Source organism: Clarias gariepinus, chromosome 9 (genome assembly GCF_024256425.1).
Source record: "Clarias gariepinus isolate MV-2021 ecotype Netherlands chromosome 9, CGAR_prim_01v2, whole genome shotgun sequence".
NCBI classification, from domain to species: Eukaryota; Metazoa; Chordata; class Actinopteri; order Siluriformes; family Clariidae; genus Clarias; species Clarias gariepinus.
In genome coordinates, this window is record NC_071108.1 from 26,482,880 (window position 1) to 26,509,386 (window position 26,507).

A 26,507-nucleotide genomic window follows, 5' to 3' on the forward strand; every position below is an offset into this window, starting at 1 on the left:
ATGTAATTTCATGCATGCACTGCCTGTGTAGGTGGGAGTGTTTCCGGGTTTCAGAATGACATTTTGGCACATGAAGATATGTTTGATAGGCCTGCCTGTTGTCTTTAGATGAATATACTGTGGACTAATCTTTTTTTTTTTTTTTAAGATTACATTTTGTAACAGACTTTATTAGTTATTTAAAATATGGGGACTAGAGCCAGTATGATCTGTAAGCCACTTTACTATGTAACATTGAGTTACTGTATATTTCAACTTATATTAACTGGTAGAAATAATCATTAACAAGGAAACAAGACTGCACAGCAAATGAAGGGTAACACTAAGAGATTCTTATTTAAAGATACAGTTTGGAACATTTCAGTGTCCCTTTTTGTTCAAGTTTGTGAACAATTTCTAGCCCAGAAATGACCTCTCCCACTAGCCACTGCACAGTTCTTAGAGCTTCCATTTTTCCCAAAGGTTTAATATATATGTACTTGCTGTTGTTCAATGTATATATGTATGTAATGCAGTATGTTATATAAAAACATACTATATAACGCCATATACACTCAAATTGATTTTTATTTATTTACTTATGTGATATATTTCTGAAACCCTCAAGTTGTTTAATATTTGTAAAGAACAACAAAAAGGTTTTATTGTATTTTAAAGAACTATGGCTTTAAAATATTATATAAGTAGAATTCATTTCTTACAGCAGTAACAGTAGCATTACAAGATTTAGAACAGTAAATCAATATTCTCCAAGTTCACTAGCAACTTTTTTAGCTACTAAATACAGAAACAAATAAACAAATAAATTAAATTAGGATCATAAAACATCACACATTTGAAATATGGGAAGTCATAAAAAGTGAAAAATATCTATTTAATAATTATATATTTTTTATTTGTAGCATTATTTTATTTGTAGCATTTATTTGTAGAGAGAAGCAAAATTGCAGAATAAAATAAGTGACAATTTAAGGCTTTAAATAACAATGTGAATAAGCTTATACGTAGGTATAATAATGGAAAAATCTGAAAATATATATTTCTGCTTGTTATTTGATTGATGTCCTTATTCCAGATATTTTCTCTTGCTAACGCACCATGATTCTTTCAGTGCAGCATAGTACATCATAAATATGTGGAAAATATTACTCATAATATTTTCTAACTTAAAAACATAAAAATTGGGAAGGTTTTAAAATAGAAAATGGAAAATATTATTTTAAATAGGTAACATAATTATAAATACAAAACACATCATACGTCATTTTTCCGACCTCATTTTTTTTTTTTGGGGGGGGGGGGGGGGGGTGCTGTCCTGTTCGGTGCTGACCACGCCCCCTTGTATGTGATGTCACCTGAACGAAGTTGCGCAATTTTTATATTTATTTAAGATAAGTTTTTAACTTTTACTTATCAGGCCAACAACTGCAAACAACTGCAAAAAACACACATTTTGTTTTGTTTCCTTTTTTCTACGCTTCTCATTGGTGGTGTGGGGAGGTGTGTGGGCGGGCCTTCGCGTCTACGCGCTTTAAACCACCTCTAACCGCGTCTTCGCGTTCACGGTAGGTTTGAGTGTCATAAGGCAGGTCGGCTCCGTAAGTTCGTTCCACATTGTCGGTGGTCTGTCCGGTCTTGACGCTCCTGATATTCTTTAAAACAACATGTGAATTCGGACGTCACGCCGTGAAAACACCGAAAACAGGTCCGATGCGCGCGCGAGGCTTGTTCCCCGGGGCAGCCGTCGCTCTCCGCTTGCTCCTGCTCGTGTGCGCGCGCGAGAGCCACCAGCAAAACGCGCTCGTGGTCAGAGAGGTAGGAAATCATTTCATCTCACGTGTGTATTTTATTTTGTAACGTGAAAGTACATTTCAACACGCTGAACATGTGATCACGTGTAAAATATGGGATAAATAAACGCACGTGTCATGTCAACCATCGAGTAATTCTATCATGTAAATATTGACATGTAAAATTAATCAGAAGTGAATAGAAAAAAAAAACATTTGTGGAAATTTTCATTTGAATGAATAATTATTAATGTGTAGAATCTAATGAAATCAATCAATAAAAATATAAGTATCATATGTAATCAAACTTATTATTATTATTATTATATTATTATTAAACTATTCCAAGTAGTTTATAAAATGTCTCTACACATGAGGGAACTAAAATTCAAAGTGTTTATATGTTGACTGATGTTCATCACCAGTTAAAAATATGACTAGGCTTTAAATCTCCTTATAATAAGATTATAAGATAATCATATAATACATATAATAATAGATTAATAATAAGATTTCTAGAGTATCAATACTGTAGACTAAAGGTAAATAAGTGAAGCCTGGCCGCCGCGTTTAATAAGGGAGGGATGAGAAAAGTTCGTGATGGAGTGGAAAATGCAGAAGGTGTTTTAGATTGTTTTCAAATTCCCCCTCCCATGTTCTCTCAGTCTGGTTATAAATTATGACAGACAGTGAGTCATTGAGTGTAATTATGCTCTTTCTCGTTAATTGAAATCTATACCAGATGCAAAGCATTATAGTTATGAGTGTTCAATTTAAATAGCTCTTTGCTGTACATCCAAGACAGGGTGGAGATCAAGAGATTAATATGAAAGTATGGATCTGAGTTTTTATTTCATTTGCACCTAGAATTGTTACAAGTGTTAGAACATTTAAATGAATTAAATTAAAGAAAATGTAATATTGGGTTGCATTTGGTACTTAAGCTACCTTTTATTTCTTCGTAGTCTAACTCTTTGGAAGCAACATGTCTTGTATTTTTTTCATGTAGTTCTGAGGATTATTTCTTCATCCTTTGTGATGGACTGTTTTGGCTCTTATTGTTGCCATCATTTTCAGTCCACACACAGTGACCTGTGAATCATTCAAGCATCTCATTTGAGGCATGAACCAGTGAGATGCAGGTGCAGTTGATGAAAGATGATCAGGCTTATTATTAGTATACTGGTGATGCTGAATGATCGGAACAGACGAGAGGGGAAATGAGGTTGATGCTGAGGTTGTTACATAAGCAACCAGTTTATAAATTGTATCTTTAGGCACTTTGCATCCTGTCGCTGTAAACATTCGTTTACATAATTTTATTTTGTTAAATATGAAGAATTGAGATCTGGTTTTAGACTGCACAGTGCAAAATACTGTAACTGTTGCTTGACATTACTGCATCAAGCCAGTGATGAACTGACATTACCAAACTGTTGCATTCTTAATTTTTGTGATGCTTCTCCAGGATTGTACTACAGCTTTTTTTCCAGTTGTTTTTTTTTAAGCGTTTCCCTATAGGTTCTCATACAGCAGGTGAATTGCATGTTCAATTGAGTTAAGGTCTAGTGATTGACTTGGCCGGTGTAAAACCTCCCACTTTTCCCCCCAATGAACCCATCTGTTGTGTTGGCGGTGTGTTTTGAGTCATCGTTTTGCTGCATAATGAAGTTTCCTCCAAACAGTGGGTGAGCGGTTGACATCTTGTGGTATTGTTCTATATTTTCGCGCTTGAACCCTTCTTTGAATGCTAAAATTGTGACTTTCACCCTTGCCCTGTGGAGGTCATTCTTGATATCACTCACCATTGTTTTTTTTTTTTTTTTTCGTTTTTCTTTACTGCTCTAGATGTTTGTCATCCATTGCTGTTGATTTCCTTGGCTGACCTGTCCCATGTCTAGTTGTTCGTTTGTTTCGGGACATTATAAATGTTGTTGGTTATGCCCAGTGCCTGTTCAGTGTCTCTGATTGATTTTCCCTCTTTTCTCAGCTTCAAAATGGCATGTTTTTGCTTCCATAGAAAGCTCTCTGGTCTTCATGTAGGTTTGTCTTTTTTAACAACAAATGCAATACTCAGAGGCGAAACCAAAAGCAGCCAAAAGCCTGGGCAACAAGATTACCCTGTCAGTCATGTGTTCCAGCTTTTAATGATTACTTGAAAGGTGGCTGGGATATAAAGTTGCAATTTCGAAAGAAACAAAAGAATTACCCATGTTGATCCAGTACTGTACGTGTGTGACTGTGTAAAGAAATCTGTTTAAATCCAGATGCTTAATCTGCTTTAAAGTTTTAAATGTGAAGGTCTAATCACTGAAAGTACTTTACATTTCAGTAAGGTTAATTCCAAACAAATGAATGCAGATGTGAGTCCGAAGTAAGACATGTTTAATACTAAATTTAGTTGGTTTTTGTTTGTGGTTTCTAGGACCAGTTTTGAAACCAGTATTGTCTCGGGTCACTGGAGGATTAAAGTGTAGTGTTTGTAGTGGAATCATTTATTCCTTTCACAGAGATTTGCCTTCTTTAGGTCACTGTATGACCTATTGTAATGTATATTAATGCACAAACCTTTACTCTGTAGCACAGTGCTATAGTATTGCAGGTCTGGACATCTTGTATTATCAGAATTGCTTTGTAATTTGGTGTCTTTTAGCACCATGGGTCTAGCCCGTTAAGTTTGTGGAATTGTTTCTGGACAGACGGTAGGTTGTACTGTTGATTTAGGTCATAAAACGTTGCTATTTATTTGTCATTATTTACATTAGGCTTGTAGCACCACTGTAAAACTAAAGAAAACTAACTAATGTTAAACTAAAGTTTTAACTAACATGGCTTTTTGGCCGATTGTGTAATTGTGTAAATGCATTGGCCAACGCCTATAATATTAAAAGGGTTCAATGAGAATTTTTGAAAAAAAAAAAATATATATATATATAAGATGATACACTTAAATAAATGAAGCAATAAATGCCTCCCTAGCCTTGAGCCTAGAGAGAGCTGATTGGCCACGTTCCAGGGGTGGGGGTTTGTGTTTATACCCGTGTACAGTACACATACATATCAATTGCAGTGATACTAGTCAATCGTGGGCATCTTTGAGCTCAGATAGCGCTTTCCTCCGTGTGTTACGCAGCTTCCTAATGTTGAATGAGTTGCAGTTCAAAAAGATGTGGTTGGCAGCTTCCTGTGCGTCAGAGGAAGCAAGTGTTCAGCGACGTGGTCTTCACTCACCCAGCCTTTCCAACATGACAAGTGGGAATTGGACATGACTAGGTTAGGGAGACAATTGGGCGGAAATGCCCCATAAACAAGCAAACATGAATAATTTGAATGAATATAAACTAAGGTAAGACAAAAATTTTATAAAATTAGGAGCAGTGGTAACTCGGATGGTTTCGGTTTTGTGTTGCTGGGAGGGGGGACGGATGGGGCTGATTTCGCCACTGTTGAGTCCGGGGACAAGACCCTTAACTCTACACCCCATACAACCCAGTGCTGGTCTCTGGGCTGGTTACAAAATGGGAGGGTTGTGACAGGAAGGGCATCTGGCTTAAAATCTGTGCCAGAACTTGCGGATTAAATGATCAGGTGTGCTGATCCCTAGGATAATAAAGACACGGATAAGTGGCCTGTGATGGCCTGTGTCATTTACAATTAATAAATCGAAAATGGACGACATACAGGATCACTGATAATCTCCCTCGATCTGGGGCTCTATGAAAAATTTCACCGTGTGGGGTCAAAAAGATTACAAGAACGGTGAGCAGAAATCTCGTGTATATATATGGTCTATATAAAAGAATTGAGATGAAATTTTATTATTGACCAAATACTTATTTTCCACCATAATTTGCAAATAAATTCCTTAAAAATCCTACAATGTGATTTTCTGGAATTTTTTATTTATTTTGTCTCTCATAGTGGAGATATACCTATAATGAAAATTCCAGGCCTCTCTCATCTTTTTAATATATATATAGATCAGTGGCGGCTGCTCTGAGACTACAAGGGAAGCTCCGCTTTCTCTACTATGTCAGAAAATAAATGCTTATATCAGATTTTCTTGTCATACTTTTCCGTGCAGCACAGCGCGTCAAACCCTCCTGAAGCCCAGCTTCACTGGAGCTCTATGGGCAGCACAGAGGAGCTTTTTTCACTGCAGAAAAGCTAGATGGTAATTGGATAAATGCACCAAAATCTCAGCCTCTCTGGGAGTGAATTGATCAGTGGGCGGGCCAGGACACTGGGCTGCTGCATGATGATTGGAGGAGCTGTTTAAAGGGCGGAACCCCTTTTTTTTTGATTGACAGCATGTCTTAAGTGTACATCAGTGCTACAGATATTCGAGTTCATGTGGATTTGCAGGTAAAGTGCTACGACGAACTGCTTCACTCTGTATTGTTTGCTGGTGATATAAACCATTTTTGTTTGTACAAATCATTTTAAATAATAATAATAAAAAACCATATTATAGCGTTCTTGACTTTGCTCCTTGTTTCAGCTTTGTAAAGTTAGTTGGTTTATATAATTGAAGTAGCTCGTGGAAGGGGAAACTAGCCAGCTGTGCATAATGGCAGACGCAGACGGTGCTAATATTGTTGACCTGCTTTTGGCAAAACCATTTAGTAATCTTCCTTACGAGGGGAGACTTAGAATTAAATGGCAGGGCAGACCAATGCCCAAGATTGATCAGGAAAAAATAACAGGTCTTTTCAAGGTGAACTGACTGGAAGTGCTGTGACAAAGAAAATGTACTGTTGGTACTGTTGTACCTCTTGACGAAACCTTCTCAGGGAATGGGATGTGTTTGGTCAAACATGGGTTTTGGGGATCTGGGTAACTTTGACAGGGCATACAAAAGGCATGAAAAGTGCAAAGAACATGTGAGTTCATGTGCAAGGATGAGTTGTCTTGGCAGGGTCACGTTTGAACATGCAATCAATGAAGATCTTCGCATTCAGGTGGCAAAACATAATGAAACAGTGAAAAAAAAACATGGCCTTCCTAAATCGTCTAATTGATGTGACTCCCTTGCTTGGCCGTCAGGAGCTGGCATTCAGGGGGCATGATGAGTAGTGAATCAGCAAATAAGGGGAATTACAGGGAGTTTACAGAAACATTAGCTAAATATGACTCTGTCTTGGCCACACAATTTCAGTCATCAGCTGTGTTTTCTGGGATGTCCCACTCAATCCAAAATGACTTGACCTCTGCTCCCGCAGCCACTGTTTCTGATCCTTTAAAAGGTGAAATTCAGACTACTCCTTTATTTGCATGGCAGGTGGATGAAGCAACTGACATATCTTGCCATGCCCAGTTGTCTGTCATTGTTAGATATGTGGATAGTGCAGGTAAAGTTCAAGAGTGCTATATTGGATTTTTGGATGTGTCAGGGGGTCGAGATGCTCAGTCTGTGTTTGAAGTTTTAAACAAGAACATACATGGCTACAGTTTTAGAGAAAAACTTGTGGCACAAACATACGATGGGGCTGCTGTCTTTGCTTTATCTCTCAATGGCCTTCAGGCCAAAGTTAAAGTAATAGCCCCTAGTGCAGTGTTTATGCATTGCTATGCACACAGACTGAACCTGGTTTTGTCCCAGGGTGCTAAATGCTTGCCTGAGTCAAGAATATTTTTTGCATCTCTCTCCGGGTTCACCACATTTTTTTTAAAGTCCACAAAAAGGATGTCTATTCTTGAGTCTTCAAGATTGCCCAGAAACGCTCCTTCCTTGATGGAATTTCACATCACAGATAGTGAGCACTGTGGCAAACAATTATGATGGCCTCCTGCAGACTTTTGACAAAATTAACCAGGATGAGAGCATGGATGATGACACATTAGATGCTGCCAAAGGCTACAGAAATTTGGACATGGCCATCCTAGACAATCTCATGGAGCAGATTTCTTAGCGTTTTTCAAATTTGGAAAGCATGAGCTTCTTAGAATTAGTCAATCCAGGGAAATTTGATGAAATGAGACAAGTGTTTCCAGAGGAGGCATTTGAAAGTGTGCTGAAAAGTTATGGCTATTTTTTTGACTCAGGAGACTGAGATCTGAACTTCAAGTACTATATTCCGATCATGACTTACAGGGGAGCAGGGGTAAACTGTGTGATTGGGGGAAGCTTGGTGTTTTTTAAAGACATAGAGTTGGATAGTGCAATGCCTCAGCTATACAAGCTGTTGTCGTTATTGGCAACAATTGGCGCTACATTAGCAGGTGTAGAGAGGAGCTTCTCCTGTTTAAAACGGGTCAAGTCATACACACGCAACACGATGGGCCAAGATCATTGAGCAACCTTGCTCTCCTTGCTATTGAGAAGAAACTGGTTAAGTCCCTGGAAAAGACGGCCAATTGGTACGACAGGGTTACAGACCATTTTCTGCAAAAGGAACAGAGGGCAGAATTTACGTACAAATAACATAATGAATTTTATGATGAAGGCCTAATATGAGCTTCCCCTGTTTCAAAAGCTAGCAGCCGCCACTGGTTTATATATATATATATATATATATATATGACCATAATGTTAGTTTAAAATAAAATTTAATTGAAATAACTATGTTTGTGGATTTAGACAGATGGGTTTTATACCACAAACTCTGTTCATAACACTGCTCTTATAATATCTCAGGAAAGACATTTGGTAAAACGGGTTGTAGTTTCTACCACTAAAATATCCGTGTGAAACCTAATTGTGTGTGAAAGCTGTCATTGTGCTGCACTGCACACACTTACATTTTATAGGCCAAGTGAACGTGCACAACTTTTTATAGTATTTATACTTAAATCCCATAATTTGTTAAAGATTTACAGCTCTGTCTCACATTATTTCTTTGTAGAGTCATCAAAAAAATAGCAGGAACCTACTGCATAACGCCACAGTGTGATGGTTTGAAACAAGATATTCTGAGATTCTATCATATGATTCTTTCTCATACAACCTTATGGCCCCCCCTCTCTTAAAATCTACCATCCAATAGATAATTATGCGTAATAATAAAATAAAGCCACCAGCTGGGAATGGTTAATAAGTGAAGGTTAATATGTGTTTTCTTCAAGACATGTAAATCCAACCAACTGCATCTTTTCACAATGCTGATCATGCGTAATGAGAGGAATTTGCATTAGGGTTCCTGTTCCACATGCATTGAGCTCACAGATGACACTGTTTGGCGAGTGTTGCTGTGATTGACAGGTGAGAGTACAGCCAATTTTGCTCACTTTGCTCCTACCTACTGATGACTTGTGGTTTGAACTTAGTAAGGAGCAGCTTTTACTGTCTAATTAGTCTGATACTCTTACAGACTGTTTGCTTCTGATTATTTCCTCACTTTGTGTTTATTCAGGACTATCAATTAATTCTTATGCAACATCATTGGCTGTCGTGTATGCGATTTAAAAAAACATATTTCTCTATTTCTATATAAACAACCTTGGAGATGAAAGAACTTCCTTTATCCAACACAATATCTAAACAGCAACTGGCTTCCTGATTGCCCTGATAAGATCTATGCATTTCTGACCGGATATTGACTTTTGCTTGTATCATGATTAAAGCAATCTCTTTCACAGTCAAGTTTACAGAATATTATTTGTCACCTTAAAGGTTATAACATGGTAATTAGAAAACATGACGCACTACCCTGCTAAAGTAGAACTAAATTAATCAGAGTTTATGTCATCCGACAGTGCCAAGTTGAAAGGTTTCTCAGATGGTATAGTCAGATTATAGTGGAAAAACAAACAGATTTGTGTAACATCATATTTAAATTCAGGGTAGAGTTTCCACTACAGTCAAACATAAAAGGTGAAGAAAAATGTATAATAAATAAAGTACATAATAAATAAAATTAAGTACATTACAAATGTGATTTGTTTTAAGAAAATTGACATAACATTAATATTAATAAAAGCTATAAAAGGCCAGAATCAAAGTGAGTTCATGGTGTGCAGCAGGTGGTCTGTATTTTACTAGCCATAGAAATTTTGTAATATTCAGTTCCAGTCAAAAGTGTGGACACAAGTTTGGCCTTATTTTTTTACAATCTCGCACAATATTGTTTTTTTTTTTTTTCTTTTTTGATGAAATAACACATATGGCATTATGCATTTAAGTAACAATAGTCAGTTGTTATTTCAAGACATGAAGTTTATCTGTTCCTCTCTCTAATGAAGGTTAATCTCTAATGAAGGGGGTAAAACCTTCCCAGCAGTGTTTGATTAATGGTACATATTTAGTAATCTAGTAGCCCAGTGTAAGGATCTAAAGGAAGGAAAGGAAAATAGTTGCAGGAAGTTAGAAAACTAATAGTTCTTGCAAGAACAGTATTGTCAAGTGCATTGGCAAAACCCATCAAGCACCCTGATGAACCTGGCCCTCGTGAAGACCTTCTCAGGAAGGGCAAGACCAATACCTACCTCTGCTGCAGAGGAGAAGATCAGCCTCAAAAATCACCAATTAACAAACAGCACCACAGATTCGAGTCGTTATAAGGCTTTACAGAGCACAAGTAGCAAATAAATCTCATTATTAACTGTTGATTGAACAGGTTAATTAGAAAGTGTCCAAAACTTTGACTGGTAGTGTACACCATATAACTGAACTGATATCCTGAGGTGAATATTATTATCAGTATTAGGCTCGGTATCTTTGAAAAATCCTGTATTCGAATTAATGTTCCTGTTTCAATTCAGAAATCTTGCCTGAAATCATACAGAATTACTCGAAGTGTGGCGTGGCATGTGTACCAAGTAAAAACAAGACATGTATATACTGTATGCATTTGTTCCTGTAATGTAAACTTGTGTTTGAGCAGTTTTATTTTAGTCCTTTTAGATCCAAGTACATCCCACTTTTTAATTTGGCAGTGAAAAAATAAACTGTTGATCAGAAAACAAAACAAAACATAAAAACCTTCCCAACAGTGTTTGACTGATGGTACATTCTGTGTTTAGTAACCTAGTAACCCATTGATATAGTATTGATATCATAATCTGTGTATACAGCGTGCTATCATAACATCCCTAGTGTGGGGGTGGATACTAGAATGATGCTAGTATGAGGGTGAATTACTGTTATGGCAAGCTACGGAAAGTAAAAACAAATCAGTTTCATTAAGGATATACTGTACTGGATATACAAGTGTGTGTATATTATATAACATACAGTGAGTATTCAGAGTGAAGATCAAAAGAGGCAAAAACAAATTGTGAAAATCAAGTTTTGTAAAAGGTACAATACTTTTGGTAGCCACAAGTATAAAGACATGCAATGTGTAGATCTGCTTGTGCACATAGTAGGTGATTTCACTAATTACTTTTTCGCCTGTCTGAAAAATTTTACTCATTATTTAAAAAAACATATCCTTGATCATCTTCTGACAGAAAACTTGTACAATGGTAGTCAGTGGCAGTTAAGAAACTGTCTTCTGTACATGATCCTTAACGGATCCAGCAGGATTTAGCATAAAAGACCTGCTGTAATGCTAAATAATGATTGTTGTATTGCATGTAATATATATTATACATATAATCAAATATAGTATATTATAAAAAAAAGTAAGAATGTAGTAATGAATTTCACTTTACATCGCTGTAGATGTAGAAAATACTCTAAAACACACAATACAAGATTTTGCATATTTTTTTTTTTATAAATAGAACAACTAATCAAGGACATAACACTGGAGAGATGAATACAGTAGGGCAAGAAACCAGCGACAGGACGTAGGTAGAGAGAGGTCTATAAAGCAAAATGAAGAAATGTAGCAAAACAAAACAAAAACACATGACAGGAGATTAATAGTTGTCCTGCCAGTAATGCAAATACACTGCGAGACTTTGGCATATGAATAAAACTCCATGTATGCATTAAATATTAACCGAATGTTTTTATGGTTACTGGATTGTTTTTAGAGTTAAATTAGTCCCAGAATTAAATAATGAAATTTAATGAATACAAGTAATTTAAAACTTCCTGTGTTTACAAATAAGATTATTCATGGCTCTCATACTCATCTTTCCGCTCTGCCTCATTAGAAATGCTCCAGTGCTGGTAAGTATTATCATGTTGATTTTATATGATTTAAACAAATATATTTATTTAAACAGGGTTTATTGTTTAAGCTTTAAGCTTTTAAATTTACAGTCTAATAGTTTGCGGTACAATTCCGTTTCTTTGCACGTTTTGCATGTTTTTTTTAAACGTTTTCCTAGATGAGAAGTTGACCTTGCCATGGATAACCCTCTCGTCAGTTTCGTCCAGCGGTTATGATGCCTGTCTGCGTCTGTGTCTGCGCATAAAGCCCCTGTGTAAGTAAATATAATAGAGCATAAGTGTACATTATTATAATGGCCTGTGTCGCTGTTTCATCTGCTCACTCCTCTCTTTTATCTGTCTGTCATGTCTTTCTTTACAGCTGTCAATAAAACCCTGCGGATCGAGTTCAACCAATTAGCAATCAGAAATGTCGTTACTCTTTCCATCTGGAGAGGTCGTCGTAGCAATACCACTGTTCGGGTGAGACTTTAGCATGACTTTGTGGAAAGATTATTGTATTGATTAATGATTAATATGTAAATTAATAGTTATGGTTTATATATATATAAACCATATAAAATACCTTTTTAATTGTTTATTTTTTCACTGTTTACGATTATAATTTTTTAAATTTCAGAGGAAAATCCTTATGCCCATTTTTATTTATTTTTTTGCTTACAACTTAATAACTTCAGGGACAAAGTGTTCACTTGCTGCCTAAAACGGTATATCTCACCCACTTCCAGGTGCGATTGTAACGAGATAATAAGTGTTATTCATGTCACCTCTCAGTGGTCATAATGTTATCATTGATCAGTGTACATATTTGTGGTGTAATGCCCAAAGTTTGTTATCGGTGTTATCAAAAAAAGCAGTTCATGCAGAAATGTTGTGATACAGAGCATGTTGCAATCTTCCGTAGGAATAAATGTGACAGTAACTGGAAGGCACTTTAAATATCCCTGTCTTTCAGGTTCTTGAGTAAAACCGTAAAATGTGATGTCATGCACAACAATGTTAAAAACACTTAAAGGCTTTTTTCTGTTTAAAAATTCCCACCATTGTTCAGTTCCTGACATAAGTTGTATTCACTGATCCAGAGGACTGTTACACAAGCAATTTGGTAGGTTTGCAGGCTGCTTTAAAAATTGATTTTTAAAGATAAAAATGCTTACTGGGGTAGGGAAACAATAGGTTATTGCATTTTCATTCCAGGATTTCTATAGCGCAGAAACAAACAAAAATTTAATTTTATTAAGCAAGTTAAGTTTGTAAATGTACTGTATATCATTCTATTTAATGTGTTAAAATAGAATAAACATACCATTTTTTTTTAATTCATAGATGTCGAGGCATGAATTTTTTTGGCTTTCTTTGTCTTTAATAAATGTACCTTGTTTTAATTTTGTATCCCAGCAAATATGTACAATAACACCAATTTATTGAGGAGATTGTGTGTTTTTCTTGATAACCCATTAATAACTTGCTTATAATGGCACACCACCACCATGTTTTATATATTATACTTTAGTAATTATACAATTAATGTAGAAATTAAGTTGTCTTAAATACAGTAATGAAATTTTATAAAATAAATTCTGGATTGGCGCTATAGTGGTTAGCACAGTCGCCTTGCTCCTCCGGGGTCCGGGTTCAATTCCCGGCCAGGCCCGATTCCCGTCTCTGTGTGCATGGGGTTTGCATGTTTTCCCCGTGCTTGGTGGGTTCCCTCCAGGTACTCTGGTTTCCTCCCACAGTCCAAAGATATGCAGGTTAGGCTAATTGGTGTTTCAAAATCGCCTGTAGTGTGTGAGTGAGTGTGTATGTGTGTGTGCCCTGCTATGGATTGGCACCCTGTCCAGGGTGTACCCCGCCTCATGCCCTAAGCCTCCTGGGATAGGCTCCAGGCCCCCGCGACCCTGAATACAGGATGAAGCGGTATAGACGATAAGTGAGTGAGAATTTAGGATTGTTTAGGGTGACTGTTTTTTTCTTTCTTTTTTTTTTAAACTAACAAAATATCTATTCTTTTTTTTGTTTCCTGCTATAGTGGAAACAGTTGTTTGATGACCACAGCCAGAAAGTTAAAATCAGAAATCGTTCTCCAGTCAATAAACATCTGGATATCCAAAGAGAATGCGTGGTACGATTATGTTTGCCATAGTTTTTCTTGCTTTTAGGGCAACATTTTGGAGACTTTTAATTGCTTGTTTGGACATGTCTTTGCAGATGTATTACACATTTAAATTGTCCGCATTAATTCTGTTCAGTCTCGAGTAACAGTTGTGCAGTGAATTTTGATTTATTTTAAATTATGTTCGAGGAGTGTTCAAGTCAAACATTGTCAGAGGGCATAGAAGCAATTGACGTTTACATATATTTAAAGCACAGTACAGTGATGGGACTCTTTACATGTTTGGGCCTTTTTATGGAGTTCCTGGGAGGCCAGAGTGTCAGGTGTCATGACTCTGGCGTACTGAGAGAACTTTCCAATTTGATTGTATTCAAGCACTAGTAAAACACTGCGATAAGTGCACTAGTGTATCAGGAGATTATATAGAGAATCAAGTTTATACAGTATTTTCTCTCATAAGTGTGTTCTATTCTTCTGCACAATTAAAACTTGTTTGGCTTGAACACCACTTGTATACTCAGCAAAAAAAGAAACGTCCTCTGACTTTCTACTGTTTTTACTTTCAGTAAACTTAATGTGTAAATATTTGTTTGAACACTAAAAGAGTCAACACCATAAGACATAAACTAAAAATGTTTCACAATGTGTCCCTGAATGAAGGGAGGCTCAAAATCAAAAGTACCAGTCAGTATCTGGTGTGGCCACCAGCTGCTTGAAGTACTGCAGTGCATCTCCTCCTCAAGGACTGCCTATTGCGGACAGTCTGAGCACTGATGGAGGGATTGTGTGTTCCTGGTGTGACTCGGGCAGTTGTTGTGGCCATCCTGTACCTGTCACGCAGGTGTGATATTCGGATGTACCGATCCTGTGCAGGTGTTGTTACATGTGGTCTTCCACTGCGAGGATGATCAGCTGTCCTTCCTATCTCCCTGTAGCGCTGTCTTAGGCGTCTCACAGTGCGGACATGGCAATTTATTGCCCTAGCCACATCAGCAGTCCTCATGCCTCCCTGCAGCATGCCTAATGCACGTTCACGCAGATGAGCAGGGACCCTGGGCATCTTTCTTTGGGTGTTTTTCACAGTCGGTAGACAAGTCTCTATAGTGTCCTGCGTTTTTAGAACTGTGAACTTAAATGCCTACTTTCTGTAAGCTGTTAAGGTCTTAACGACCATTCCACAGGTGCATGTTAATTAATTGATTTAAGGTTAATTGAACATGCATGAAAAACCCTTTACAATGAAGATCTGTAAAGTTATTTGGATTTTTACAACATTATTGTTGAAATACACAGTCCTGAAAAAGGAACGTTTCTTTTTTTGCTGAGTATAGTTTCCTGTCACCCTGTGTACTGAGAATAAAGAAGGAACTGGAGTCATGTTCACTGTGATACTCTCTCGCCCTCTAGTGGGAGTTGAAGTATGACTGTTTTATGGCCGAGGCTGGCTGTACTGTCCATGTGGCTGTTTTTGACGCCAACCGAACCCTCATTACTGACTCGTACACTGTAAATCCCTCACCAGAAGGTAGCTCATCCCTCCCCTCTCCTATCTTTTTATATACTCATCACAACTTTTTCAAGCATAATAACAAGTCATATTTATAAAATAATTTCTCTCTGTTGTCCATATAAAGGTTTGATTCGCTTTGAGTCTCACTTGTCATATTTTATTTGTGCTTCTAATTTCTTGCCACCAGAAGACGCAGTGCCTGTGTATAACATGAAGTTTGATATCTTCTCCAAACGATTTATCGTTGGCATGGAAGCGGGCCAAAAAGTGTATGTGAGATTGTGTTATGAAAACAAACCAGTGTGCAAAGAAATCGTATCCAATAAGGTGAGTGTGCTTAATCGTATATCTATACATATTTATACAATATTTATTTTGTGCATATTTGTGCAAAATGTGCAATGTAATCAAAAAATATAAAACGTATATGTTTTAGCTTAAAAAGATTTTCTTTTTGTTTCAGATCGATACTGATCTTAATCGCACAGTCGTTTTAAATTTTCCTTATTTGGTCCCCTGTGTATGCATGCAGGTAAAATATTGTTTACTGAAACTCACAAGGTCTACTTAACATATTCAGCCATCACCTTTTTTCACCTAATCTTACCCTTTTTCTTCAAGACTTATTATGATGAAGTTGATGCCAAAAGAGACACCACCTGTCCACTAAAGGACAAAATACTGCCAGGTTGGTAAAACCGTCCTTTTTTTTTTTTGACAACGTTAAACAACGTTATTGCTGTTGTCACACTGTATCATTTGAGCTCACTATGATAATATTCCTACAGGAGGTGGAGAAGTGTTGTTTAGCAGCTCACTGCAGGACATTGGTAGCTCAGTTCTTGAATGGAAGCCTATTTGCCCCTCAACCCAGTTCAAACCTGTCGTCTCTCTCTGCTGGCAACATACTCAAAACCACTCGCAGTGTGTTCCTGTGCACAATTCCACCCTGCACGAGAGTGCTCTGGTGAGTGCTGGAACCATGTGCTGCATTAACACACCGGGGGCTGTGTGCTAGGATTTCCACTTTAAAGTTTGCCATAATAAAGGCATAAAATGACTCTGGAAACATGAACATTTCAGCAGTGTCATACAAATCACAGGCTTAGAGTAGTTTAATCATTGTAACGTTTTAGCTTGTATTGTAGTAGCCCAAGGACAACCTCTGATTCTTATACAGATCCTAAAGGTCAATCAAGGTCATTTAAAGATGTAACAGCAAACGTTGGTCCTTAGCTTCATGATAACCTGCTTGGTTTTGGTCTCCATAGCTAGGTTTTCCATTCGTAACTGTGCGAGGTGATTTTATTTAAAACAATTTCCCCCTTGGTTAAAATTTTGTTAGACCAAAGCTAAGCTAAAGCTAAGTTAACTTGTTAAGTCAGTTAGGCTTTTATTGTCTTTTCAATCTTCTACAGTTCAGTACACGGTGAAATGAAACAACGTTCCTCCTGGACCCAGGTGCTACAGTACATACAGTACAGCATAAATTACCAACATAAATGAACAAAATTAAGTAGCTAACTAAGACATCCAACTTGCTGACTAGCTGAGACCAAAATCATACAAAATACATAAGTTTACACAAACTATAAAAAAGGCAACATACTGTAGTGCATAATGCATTTGGTGAGCATCAACATGACACAATGCGGTAATCAGGGAATGAGTTAAGTTGTTATTTAAGGTAATTAGGCATGTTCAAACCAACAGCCAGTTATTGAGATTAGATGCCCATTTTCTTATTTATGAATTAATCAGAGTAAGACTACATTTCTTACAGAGCATAGTAAATGCTCTTATTGAAAAGCCTATAGGTGACATCATGGACGGTTTGATTGTAGAAGATGGACGAATGAATGAATGAATTAGTCTTCAGTGTAACAGCTAATAACTTCCTACCTTAGTTTTTTTTTATTATACTGTATGAACTTTAGGAGATGTGGAAAGGGAACAAATGTTTATACTGTACAGTAGCTAAACATCACCAATCTAAGATCTATATGTGGAGACTAATAAACCTTCCTTAGAAAATGGATGATAATAATAATAATAATAATAATAATAATAATAATGCAAAATAGCACCTTCAAAAGCTAGACGCAAATGTAGTAATGGAATGTAGATGGCGACAAGTGTAGGTCAACATAAAGTTTAAATCCAGATAACCATTATTCAAGGGAAAATCAAGCTTAAAGTCAAAGATATTTCCAGAGATGGGATGTGCACTGGACGAAGACTATATTAAGAAAATAGAGACAAAAAAGAAATAAGGCTTTGCAATGATTTGTGGAAAAGACACGGAGCATTACTTTGCAATTGCGTGAATAATCTGAATGTTCTTCCATACGTTCAAGCGAAGCTAACGAGCAATCAGGGAATCTGGAGCGGATGAGTTGGGATGTGTGGTCCTCTGTGGGGTTTGTTTGTAGTTGAGTTATTAGGAGACTTCCTGCCAATATTTAACTTTAAGGTGATAATGCCAAAGGCCATCACACCATGGATTATTGTCTAATAATAGCATGATCTAACGTGTTTTATACCATTATTAAAACCTCTATATGGTGAAAGTTTAAACCATTTACACATGTCATATTGTAATATGTCTTTCTAATGACAATTAAATTGAATACACTGCCTATGTTATATTTATTATATTTTGATGTGTTTGACATTTATGCTTTTTCTTTTCCAGAGATACAATGTCTCGGATGTAGACAGGCACGCCCACATGTGTTTGAAGGTAAGACATGTTGCGCAAAGCTGCTGCTAATGATGCTGCTTTTGATAGACATTTGATTGACTGATTGTTTAAACATTTTTAATTCTGTTTGTATGAAAATCTGTGGTTATATTTCTGTTTGCAGTTCGTTCTAAATGAAAGCCATCATGTCTTCTGTCCCTTCAGTTCAGGTAACGTCTACAGGTCATTTTTATACTGCATAGGTTTCCTATAATTAAATGATGTTTAAATTGTTTCAGTTAAAAGACTCTGCATAACATGAAAAATCAGCCCCAAATCAATCTGGTAAAATAAAAAGATTTTGTGCAAAATGCTGCAAGTCAACAAACATTTTGAAACAAAAATGTATCTTGTACACGAGGGTGAGTCAAAAATCATCCACACTCCGGTTATATTAAAACTCCTGCTGGCCGCACAGGCTTTACGTTCAAGGCTACTGTCTTCCCAGTCACTGCTGTGCAGATGTAAACGTGTTGCATCAGTTTTTTTGTAACTGTGAGCAAAAATAATGCCCCACTTTTGTGATTTGCACAAGTGCTAGAGCAACGTGCAGTGATGATTTTTTTTGTGGTCTGAGGGTCAAAACAACCGATGGAAGAGGATGAACATAAATGTTTGGATACCTGCAAACAGAATTTGGACCGATACTCTAAGGAAGGTAAAAGTTTCTCAAAAAGGATCAGTACTGGTGATGAGACATGGATTCATCACTTAGAGCCTGAGAGAAAACAGCAAAGGTTGGAACAGAAACATCCCCAATCGCCAAGCAAGAGAAAGTTCAAAGGTCAACCATTAGCTAAAAAATTTATGCTTACACATTTCTGGATTTCTTAAGGGCCAGTATTGGAACATTATTAGGGAATAGGTTCAACAGTTAACAGTGCTCGTTACATTGAGACGCTTGTTGAAGAGATATCGGATTAAACATCGGATCAAACGCAGAGTTTGGCTCTGAGACTGTTATTAAAGGGCGTTGTGACCTTTCATGACAATGCACGTTCGCGCACTTCTCCACACACACACTGTTGACACTGAAAAGCAAGGAGGTTATGTAGGAAAATTATGTATTTGTCTTTTCTAAATGTTAATTAAAATATATTCTACAGATATATTGTGGATAATTTTTGACTCTGTATGTATGCATTGTATTTATTTCCTTTATTAATTACCTTTGCACTCCCAAAAAGCATTTCATGTTTCTTATTTCATGTTAACATTAAATTCTTAGAGAAAAATAAAATACCATGCGCTTATGTCAAACTGGAACTTTTGATTATACAGAAAAATTAAACTCAGTTATGACTACTGTGCTTGAAATCTTCTGTAAATAATCGGTCAATCGCTCTGTCCCGGTTTGACATAAAAACCCCTCTTATAAGCTAAACTGAATACATTTTTAATATTAATTTGTCATAGGGTCGCACAAATAAATTTTCTTGCTCAGTATTTATCGCCCTCTCCTTCAGGCGTTTTATCAGAATGGGATGTCACAGTGACGCCTGGAGCTCAGCGGCTGTATGTAAGACTGTCCTCCAGTATCCCAGGTTCATTTGCTGCCCAGCTTTGTGTGGAGAAAGATGGAGCCTGTGTTGTGAAGGAAAATGTGCACACTGTTCAGCTGGTAAGTGTTTTTATACCTCAAACCATCTCTGTGATAATGTGACATTTGGGTGTGTATAAAAATGAGCTGCTGCTGAGCCACACAACACCAGAGACGAGCAACACGTTGGGTGTTGTGAGAGATTTCCCTTATGTAAGATCACATTAGGACGAAAATATAATTGGTGTGTTTAATCAGCAAAAATGGAACAGTATACGCTTCAGTTTGCCATTGTGCAATAATTGGCCCAATTGCAGTCCACATGTCCTATTAATACATGCCAAGTATGTATAGTTAATGTAATTGAAAAATGATATGCATCGTGTACACTTTAGGTTGATTTCAATGTTATTTTGTGTCCTATAGGAAGAAGGAGGTAGAGGCGTTGAGCTGACAGTGCCTCTTCCTTTTTTCACCGTAGGACTGTGTGTGCAGGTTTGACGTTTTTTCTTTAAGTTACTCTGTTGAGTGTCTGTGTGTATGCACCGTATATTTGTCTCTTTTCGTATTACCTGCCAACTTTTTATGATTAAACAAGTCATTATGTAGTGTGCATATATACTGTATTTACATTTTAAAATATGTTTAATTGATTTAAATTCTAGTTCAATTTAAATTTGTGCCCACAGAAGTAGCATGGCGCTGTGCATTTATACGGCATAACCCAATATTTTCATTTTCTCAAGGAAAAATGTGATCAACTATGGCTTTATGATATTTTTAGCATATTTTATTTAAGAATCTAAAAATATATAAATATAATAAATATTTAAATGTTCATAAAGTGAGTTAAATAGTAAATTATTCTTTCTCTCTGAAGGTGTGGCGGTCTGAACCCGCGCTCCGTGGAAGGAGAATCATATGTCCTGATTGTAAGTGCCATTTTTAGAATTGTGCTCGCATACAAATGGCAACACATAAATCACACCCGCTTACTGTATCACTGTCTTTTCTTAGATACTCACAGGAGATGGGGTCTTATTGTTGCTGCTTTGTTGGCTGTCCTGGTTGCCATAACAACAGTGGGCATCCTCATCTACAATTTAATTAAACGACAGACATCAGGTCAGTTTAACAGTTTGCTTTAAAGATTGCTGATTAGGGCCGTAACTTACGGCTCTGATGCAAGTAGGTCCCTGTAAAGTGGGTCATATTCGATCATGTTAAGTGCAATTCCAAACCACTGGGAGTTAAATTGTTCGGTTCAAAGGCAAAAAGTAAACAGTGTAGGGAACATGTGAGCAATGCTTCATCACTTCTCCGGAACCTGACATGCAACATTTCTGTACTTCTGTATTTCTGTACTGTACTTCTCCATCAGCATCCTCAAAGCAAATGCTGCATTTGTTGTACTCTTTCTAAGAATTAAACCATATTGCTGCTCACAAATGCTTATCTCTGCCGTTAACCTAGCTTCCACTGCTCTTTTTTATAGCTTCATTGTATGGCTCATTAGCTTTATTCCTCTGTACAGTGGAACCTTGGATTATGGGCACAATTCGTTCCGGAAGTGGGCTCATATTTCAAAACACTCGTAAACCAAATCGAAATGTCCTATAAGAAATAATAGAAAATCAAATTATTCATTCCACAGCCCCAAAAAATAATTACATAAAAATAATTAATACAAAATATAAAGTAAAAATAAAACAAATTAACCTGCACTTTACCTTAAAAAAAGTAAAAGTAAAAATAAAAATGAAAAAAAGTGTTTCCGTTTGTGCGCGCAGGCGCTCTGTGTGTGTGTGGGAAGCTAAACTAAGGAGCCCCCCCCCCACCCCCCACCCCCCTTCTCGGCTTACACAGTTACCCTTCCTTCACTCCTTTCACACATTCAGTACACACACACACACAATGGAAACACTGTTTTATCTGAAAAAATAAATAAGAAATCTCTCTAATGACACTCGATTGAACGACACACTAGTCAAAAGTAAGAGGGGTCTGTGTTTGTGTGTCATGGTGTCGAATAATGCGCATGCACACACAGACACAAGTAGCAGGCTGATACAGAAAGAGAAAATGGATCTTTAACCTCTCTAATGAAACTTTCTTTTGCTTTACACACGTGTTATAAGACACATTACACGCATACAGACACAAAATAAAAGATGTTTTACGAACACACACATGGTCACAGTGTTATAGTAAACAGTACACGTGTAAAGATGTTGATTATACTAGTGAGAGACGCGCACTAAGACCCAGCAGGGGAGCTGATTACCCACAATTCCTCAGCGCAAGAGAGAGAAGAAACATTGGCTCAGTTGTGATCACGTGTCGCTCGCCGTCAAAACAAGAAGCGCATGCATGATACATGATACTCGGTACTCGTAAACCAAGACTTGTTTGTTTTGCAAGTCAAAATTTATAAAAAATATTTGCTTGTCTTGCGGAACACTCGCAAACCGCGTTACTGGCAATCCGAGGTTCCGCTGTAGTTGCACATTTAGTTACACAGTCCTGCACATTTCCTTTATTATCAAAAATACACTTCCTCATTCCTCTGGAATCCTCTCACTCTCTAAAATCTTGTTAAACAACAAGTTTAACAGAATTTTTAAACGAAAGTTAAATGTCAAAAACTCTACTGCAACCTCTCCTAAGCACTTCCACACCCCCACAGGTATATAATCAGGATCAAACTGCTTTCCTACTCTTCATCCTCTTCAACGCTCTTCTCACCTCACTCTTCCTGCTGCACAAGTCACCTCTACTTTTTGTTCTTTTTCATTTTCCTCATTGATCAACTCTTCATCTACAAAAAAAAAATTATCCATTTTATCCACTTCATTTATCATTATGATGGAGGACGACATATTAATACGACTTGTTAAGAATTTGTAATTAAAATATTTTAGTAATTTTATAATTTTTGTATAAGTTATACATAATTCAATAGTATACTTTTTGTTAAAATGTGGCTAATTAGTGCCTGTGTGTTGCTGAGTCAGAAAATGATGATAAACAACGTGGTGATGTCCTTAGATTAAACCTCTTTTGATACCTCTTTAGGGACATTTATTTTTTTTAAATGACTAACAACAAATCTAGTGACTATTTTGGGCGAAGTTTAACGATTTTTATCTAGAGGAGAGTCACCATGACTGTTTGTGAGGGCACAGAGTTGAGACGCTCACACATTTTGGTCATGAATGGGTTGCTATCATGCTGTGCTTCACATCATTCCAGTAAGGGATGATGGCTACATGTCAGAGCATTGAGATTTAGCATGAAAATCGTGTGATATGACCACAGCAAATAATCGATAAGTAAATGAATTGGCAACTAATTTAATCATTGATTTTATTCAGCTAGTACGCATCCCTATTGCTGAGTAGCGAGTGAGTAGTGAGCATGTTTGCAGGATTATTATGAATTATGATAGGTCATTTTCTTTATTAACAAAGTAACTTTTTTTTTCCCTCTGTCTGTCAGTATGGCGCTCTGCTGAGAGAAAACCTGTACTGCTGGTCTGCTCCTCTGATGAAAAAAGTCACATTTCCGCCATGTGTGCTCTAGCCCACGGCTTGCAGGAGGAGCTGCGCATGGATGTACGCCTGGCTCAGTGGACACACTGCAGCACACAGTCCTCTTTGGCCCAACTAGGCCCTGCCCCATGGCTCTACGGCCAGTGCCAGCAGGTACACAGTGTGGGTGGAATGGTGCTCATAGCCTGGAGCGCTAAAGCCCAGCATTCTTTCCTCCGGTGGAGGGAAAGAGAGAATGCTGAAAAAGTGAAAAAAAACAAAAAGAAGGATAAAGTGCAGATGGATCAACACAGCCAAGCAAAAAGCCAGTCTTCTATCACAGCACCAGTGTTTAATGCCGCCCTCATTAGCTTGTGGGCGGGGCTTCGGAGCGGGAGGCACGGTCAAGGATTTGGTCTTGTGTGTTTCCGAGGATTAAGTGGAACAAGGTATATTCCGAAAGAGCTCAGAGGAATTCGGAGATATTGCCTTCCTAGAGATCTCTCAAACCTGATACATGAACTGGATGTAAATGGGCCAAGAAATGGGGTCGAAACCAGGAGTAGTTGGTGCTGTTGGCCTCGGCTTTTCTCCAAAGGTCTGTCTTTCTGGTTGTCACAGAGGCTCGCTCAGAGACTAGACGCATGGCTTCCTCAGACAGCAGCGGGGCCAGCCAGGAAGAGTCTTCTGAGACCATCGCATAAAGTTGCCAGTGAAAAGCCATTAAATAAAAGACTGAGAAGGGAAAAATATCAAAGGGAAAATCTGCATCACCATGCAGTAGACTGTAAACTTGCTACACAGAAAAAGCTCCTAGCATAATTTCTGCTTTTAAAGTTACTCTTTCTGAGTGGAAAAATGGACAGAAGATAAACGATTAAATTTTACATCGACTGTAATTTTGCATGTCTCAAATGGTGCAATTTTTTTCCATTTTCCCATCATGCATTTTTCCAGTTACATAAAAATAATGTAGAATATGTAAAGAGGAGAATTCTGTTCTACTGAAATGTTTAAGTGAGTATAGGTGATACTTTCTCATCCTGTAGTGTGCAACCGATATTTGACCACGTTAACAATCAATAATCGATTAATTATCAATGGTAATGACATTATATAATTTATTAAAGCTGCACTTACAAACAAAATGAAAAAAAAAGAATCATAGCTGATCCATGGGTCATACTGAGACACTCACCCCCACCCATGGTTATACAGGCATGTGAACAGTGGATTCATTGCAAAGTTTGACCATAATATTAGGCAAAATGCACTTTTATTTTTTTTTGGTAAAAAAGTTAACCATCATATAACAAAATATATATTTTGGTGATTCTTAATGACTGCTCTTGTATTTGCATGAGCACAAGATATATTTTCACTCGCTCAAACTCACTCGTGTATTCGCTTGCTCTGTGCTTCATGTTTGCAATATCAGAATGTAAAATAAGCTAGGCAATGCAGAAAACCCCTCACTCTCATTCATATCAATATCATATTATATTGGTACTAGAAGTGCAGTCAGCTATTCTATAGAACTATATAAATACACCTACATTTTTTACTATCCCAAGGCAAATTTTTCTAGCCAAAGATGCTAAAAATTAGCACAGTTACCCGAGAACCTCCCAACCCTTCAACAGTGCAAGTCGCTGAACTTGACGAGTTAATTCTGATTGGCCTTTCAAACTTTGAGCGGCAACTGTCTTCTCTTGCGTTGTATAAGATGAATACATAAGTGTGCTACGGAGCACTATTATCCAAAACAAACATCCTTAAAAAAATCCTACACGGTTAATACATTATTAATCAGTTAAATTGTTGATGCCAATAAATAATTATTTATTTTGGTAGTATCACTTGAACACATGCTCAAAATGGTGCTACAGTATTCTGGAATCCTTTCATCTCCTCGTTTGACCGAAAGATAACGTGTTGCAATACAGTCCCTAATGTGAAGCGCACACGATCATTATGCATACAGCATGAATGGATCATCTTTTATATGCACTGGTATTTTTTTCTTTTTTGACAGTATTATTTGTATATTTTCTTAGAAACTGCAGGCAGTGTCAAGTAGCAGGAGGAGTTCTGTGCTAGTACAATAGCCACAAACTGTAGTAGGCCATTGACCATGGCACTTAACTCCTGTGCTATATGTTTCGATTATATAGTTAATATAAAGTAATAATTCCTATTAAATAGTTATAACGGAAATCTGTTGTATTTTTGTTTGTGAAGCTGTAAGGCTATGCATCTGTTTACTTAATTATAAATTTATAAAATAAAAAAATGTGCAAATGAGTTTGGAAAAAATATGTGTCTAAATCATAACTATCAGATTGTCCATGATGAGCAAGCCGAGGGCAGCGGTGGCAAGGAAAAAACTTCCTGAGATGGCAGTAGGAAGAAATTATTAGAGAAGATTGGAGTTATTGGAGGCTCATGTACATGTACAAAGCATTGTGGGAATTTCAGTCTTGAACTATTGAGCTACTGCAGTCACAAGTCATCAGAGAACAGCAGCTGCATCAGCCGAGTGCCATGTATAGCTCGCCTGAGAGAGACTGGGCGAGAAGGCAATACAAGTGGTCACAGTCACATAATGTGTATGGTGAATGTATGCCGGGACTTTGGCAGGACTAACTTTGACAGCATAACTAAAAACCAGAAGGAAACAGACATGAGGGCTCCCTGGGAACTAGCTTTCTTGTTCTGTTGGTAGATTATTTGGTTTCTTTGCTTAAAATTGGCATATGGATATGGTTTTATATAATGTTTGTTACGTAATTGACAGTAGTATCTGTACTGGAAGCTGCATCATACAATATGTCACTTTGATGAGGGTGAACATGCACACATTGGGGTTATTCATGTGTACCCTTCTAGTTTAAAAAGGGCTATGAAGTCTTAGCTTACAGTCTTCTCAAAACCATGCTGCACACCCATTGTTGTAAAATGCACAACGTTTGCACAAGTGTTAGTGTTTTGTCATCTGAAGCATATTGTTAGTCTAACTAGTCCAGTGTGCCACTTTACATCAGAAATGGAAAAAGAAACTGCATTCCATTCAGGGAAGGTAGTAAATGTTTAAAGATGGTGTGTCCTTCGCTAACATGTTACATCCTGCCCTATACAGTACACGTTATTGACAATATTTCCATCACACTGATATAATTTGACAAATGTGATAATTTATATGCTTACGATTTACC

The 26,507-nt window shown here is 37.2% G+C and overlaps 1 protein-coding gene across 2 annotated transcripts; it reads left to right on the forward strand.

The window, feature by feature from the left end:
* Positions 1-1,553: 1,553 nt before the first annotated feature.
* Positions 1,554-26,507, forward strand: LOC128530240 (interleukin-17 receptor E). Of its 2 annotated transcripts, XM_053504041.1 has the most exons (17): positions 1,554-1,815; positions 11,835-11,850; positions 12,012-12,107; positions 12,215-12,315; positions 13,886-13,978; positions 15,377-15,494; positions 15,667-15,806; positions 15,943-16,011; positions 16,101-16,167; positions 16,268-16,446; positions 18,175-18,222; positions 18,347-18,392; positions 19,689-19,843; positions 20,189-20,257; positions 20,643-20,694; positions 20,780-20,887; positions 23,261-26,507. In XM_053504041.1, the coding sequence occupies exons 1-17, from the start codon at positions 1,711-1,713 to the stop codon at positions 24,112-24,114; spliced, it is 2,316 nt and encodes a 771-aa protein (XP_053360016.1). In that variant the 5' UTR covers positions 1,554-1,710; the 3' UTR covers positions 24,115-26,507. The 2 variants fall into 2 exon arrangements, with proteins under 2 accessions (XP_053360016.1, XP_053360017.1); XM_053504042.1 differs by lacking the exon at positions 13,886-13,978.